The 2,785-nt window shown below is 45.0% G+C and overlaps 1 protein-coding gene across 1 annotated transcript; it reads right to left on the reverse strand.

The window, feature by feature from the left end:
* Positions 1 to 305: 305 nt before the first annotated feature.
* Positions 306 to 966, reverse strand: LOC145391968 (protein FAM200C-like). The gene is made up of 2 exons (XM_080266479.1): positions 694 to 966; positions 306 to 434 (listed from the first exon to the last, which is right to left on the reverse strand). The coding sequence occupies exons 1-2, from the start codon at positions 964 to 966 to the stop codon at positions 306 to 308; spliced, it is 402 nt and encodes a 133-aa protein (XP_080122605.1).
* Between the last annotated feature and the right edge of the window lie 1,819 nt (positions 967 to 2,785).

Raw genomic sequence — 2,785 nt, forward strand, 5'->3', positions numbered from 1 at the left:
CAAGGGTCGAAAATCCTTCTTCACAAAAGTAGGTTGTTGCAAAAGGAAGCAGCACTTTTTCGCTTCCACGTGTGCATTTTTGAAAGCCTTTGCAGCTTTTGACATCCAAAATGATGAGAGATCTACCTTGCTCTTAAATTCCATGCTTGCTGCACTGTTGAAGCGAAGTTCACGAAACGCTTCTGCCTATCTTTCAGGTTCTTCAGTCACATCAGCAAGTTCACAGTTAATGGGATTCACAGCCCAACTGGCACTATATGAATCAAGCTCTGGAAAGTAATCAGAAAACTGCTGTTTGAGTTGGGTCAGGTGCCATGTTGGGTCAGGTGCCGTGTAACTGACTCCTTGATATCACCAAGACTGACATGATCTTCACAATCTTCCAAAAGCTCTGCTGGCTTTGGAAAGGCAACTACATTGTTTTTATTCACTTTCTGGTCCAATAAAGAAGCTTTGATTGAAATGCTGATTTTTTCCTCTTGTTAAAATGTCTTTGAAGTTTTTTCCTTCCAGCTCCTTGTTAAATCCATTTATATGCCCAAAAATGCCAGCAAAATATGCGAGATGTGCTAGCCAAGTGGAGTTTCTGAACTTATCAGCAGTGGCATGTTTTTAGTCCACCACAATTATTTCAAGTTTGATTCTGAAAGCCTACATTCTATTCAGAAAATTTCCATGTGAAAACCACCTCACTTGTGTGCGAAAAAGGAGGCCTGAATATTCAGCCTCCCCATCCACACATAAACCACGAAACAGCCGTGTGTTAAATGCATTCCCTTTGACAGCATTGACAATCTCGGTCACATCATTCATGACAGCTTCCAGTTCATGTTCCAACTGCTTCACAACCAATGTCTGGCGATGTATCACACAGTTGGAAACCACAAATTTGAGATTCTGCACTTTGGCCAAAGCCACAAAACCAGTGACATGACCCAACATGGCTGGAGCTCCATCAACAGACATACCGATATAGTCTACCCATTTCAGATCAACTCTCGGTGTTTTGAAGTATGCATCAACCTTGTTGATTATATCAGTTCCACGAATCTCATATCACGAGAACATAACATTTCATCTTCAGTTGCATCAGAACTCCTGTACAGAATGTACACCATCAGCTGCGAATTGCTACTAACATCTGTAGTCTCATCAATTTAAATTGTAAAATCTTTGATCTCTTTTCCTGAAGAAATCACTTGTTCTCTCACATTTTTTGCTAGGATGGAAACTCCATCTTTCACAACTCTTAAGGACAAAAGAACTAAACCCAGTTGCATGGCTTCTTTCCTCCACGCATGATTTCTGCAATTTTCACAGCTGCAGGTCTTGTTTCGGGGAATCAACCAGGCCACTTCAAAGCTAGCTTTTGATGCAGAATGTTGATCAAATGTTGCTATATTCTCGCTTTCCAATCTCTTCCTATTGACAGCTCTTTCCAAATTCTCAAAGTATTCCCGAGGTTTGGAGGGCAGATCTGAGTGCAAATTGTGTAAGTGTTTCTTCAGCTGATTCTTTTTGAAAGATTCTGCAGTCAGCACTTTGCAACAGGCGACTCATTTTGCATCGTTTGTCCTTTGTCCTCTATTTCTGTGAAGCCAGTTGAGGAACTCTGCCTTGTATCCCCGCTGAGGGGAGTCACCTTGACGTGGTGGCTTGAAGCAAGGCTGCCAGTGCTACACTTTGGAGGCATGCCTACCATTGTAGAGTTCGGCATTTGTTGGCCTCTTGGACGAAGCACCCCCCCCCCCACATCACTGGTGGAGGAGACCTGCTGGTGATGATGTTCGTCCCTGTCCATTTGCCATCTACGGTGGGACTTTTGCCTCCCCACGTGTTTGCTGTGTGTGGCGTCCTGTAATGCTGGGAGCAGAAGCCTTGACGGTTGAGTGATGCTGCACAGTGCACCCTGCAGCAAGCAAGACCTATCCTGGCTAGATGGGCGGCCTGGTTGGGTCCGACAAGGTCAATGGGCTGGTCACTTGTTGGCTAGGGTCAAGTGGACACTGGGGGCCTGGTGGCTCCCGTCACCCTGGAATTGCCCTTGCCTGGGTCCCACGGTAGTTACCCGTTTATATTCCCTCGCTACTTCTGGGGTCACCAACAGTGTTATCCCTAGTATATGACTTCCCCTCATTGGGCTTCGTGTTGGGTGGAGATGTAAGGGAATGAAGTTTTTTTGGTTCTTCATGTCTAACATAAAAAAAATTTGGTCGACGACTCTAGAGCTGTCGCTTGCCACTCTTATTGCCACTTGTAGCCTTACAAGGCCCCTGGTGAATATACTCCTTTGCTGCAGCATTCAGCTGGGATTGGGAGGCGTTCACCTCAGGCTTGTGTGGCTCTGGGGTTCAGTGAAGATGAGACGGTGCCAGTGTCATACACCAAATATCTACAGTAGTTCTGAAATTCTCCATGGGAGAGTCAGTGCTAGATATTGGTATTTTTGAGTTACAACATGCCATAATGTCGGCTTATGGAAAGGAGACTAAGATCTCTTCCCAGGGGGATGGAAACATACTTATTGAGATGTCCACCCCAGAAAAGAGCTCCCGATTACTAGTTCTTACGTCTGTTTCTGGTACTGATGTTTCGTGCATTCCTCATGCCAGCTTTGACAGGTGAAAAGGTGTAATTTTTTCCCATGAGCTGCGATCTTCTGATATGGTGACTGTTAATAGTGTTTTGACCCCAGCTCCAACCTTGTTCCTGATGTTTGACAAGCAAACCTTACCTATTTCTGTGAAGCTGGCTTGGCTGTCACTTCCTGTGAAGCCATATATGC

This window comes from Coenobita brevimanus, chromosome 2 (genome assembly GCF_032717465.1).
Source record: "Coenobita brevimanus isolate Jiangsu-jjx chromosome 2, ASM3271746v2, whole genome shotgun sequence".
In the NCBI taxonomy this organism is placed as follows: domain Eukaryota; kingdom Metazoa; phylum Arthropoda; class Malacostraca; order Decapoda; family Coenobitidae; genus Coenobita; species Coenobita brevimanus.

Coding starts and splice junctions, on each gene's coding strand:
- LOC145391968 (XM_080266479.1), bottom strand. CDS start 966: ATGTCTGTTGATGGAGCTCCAGCCATGTTGGGTCATGTCACTGGTTTT. Junction 435..693: donor GCCTCCTTTTTCGCACACAA/GTGAGGTGGTTT, acceptor TTATTGGACCAG/AAAGTGAATAAAAACAATGT.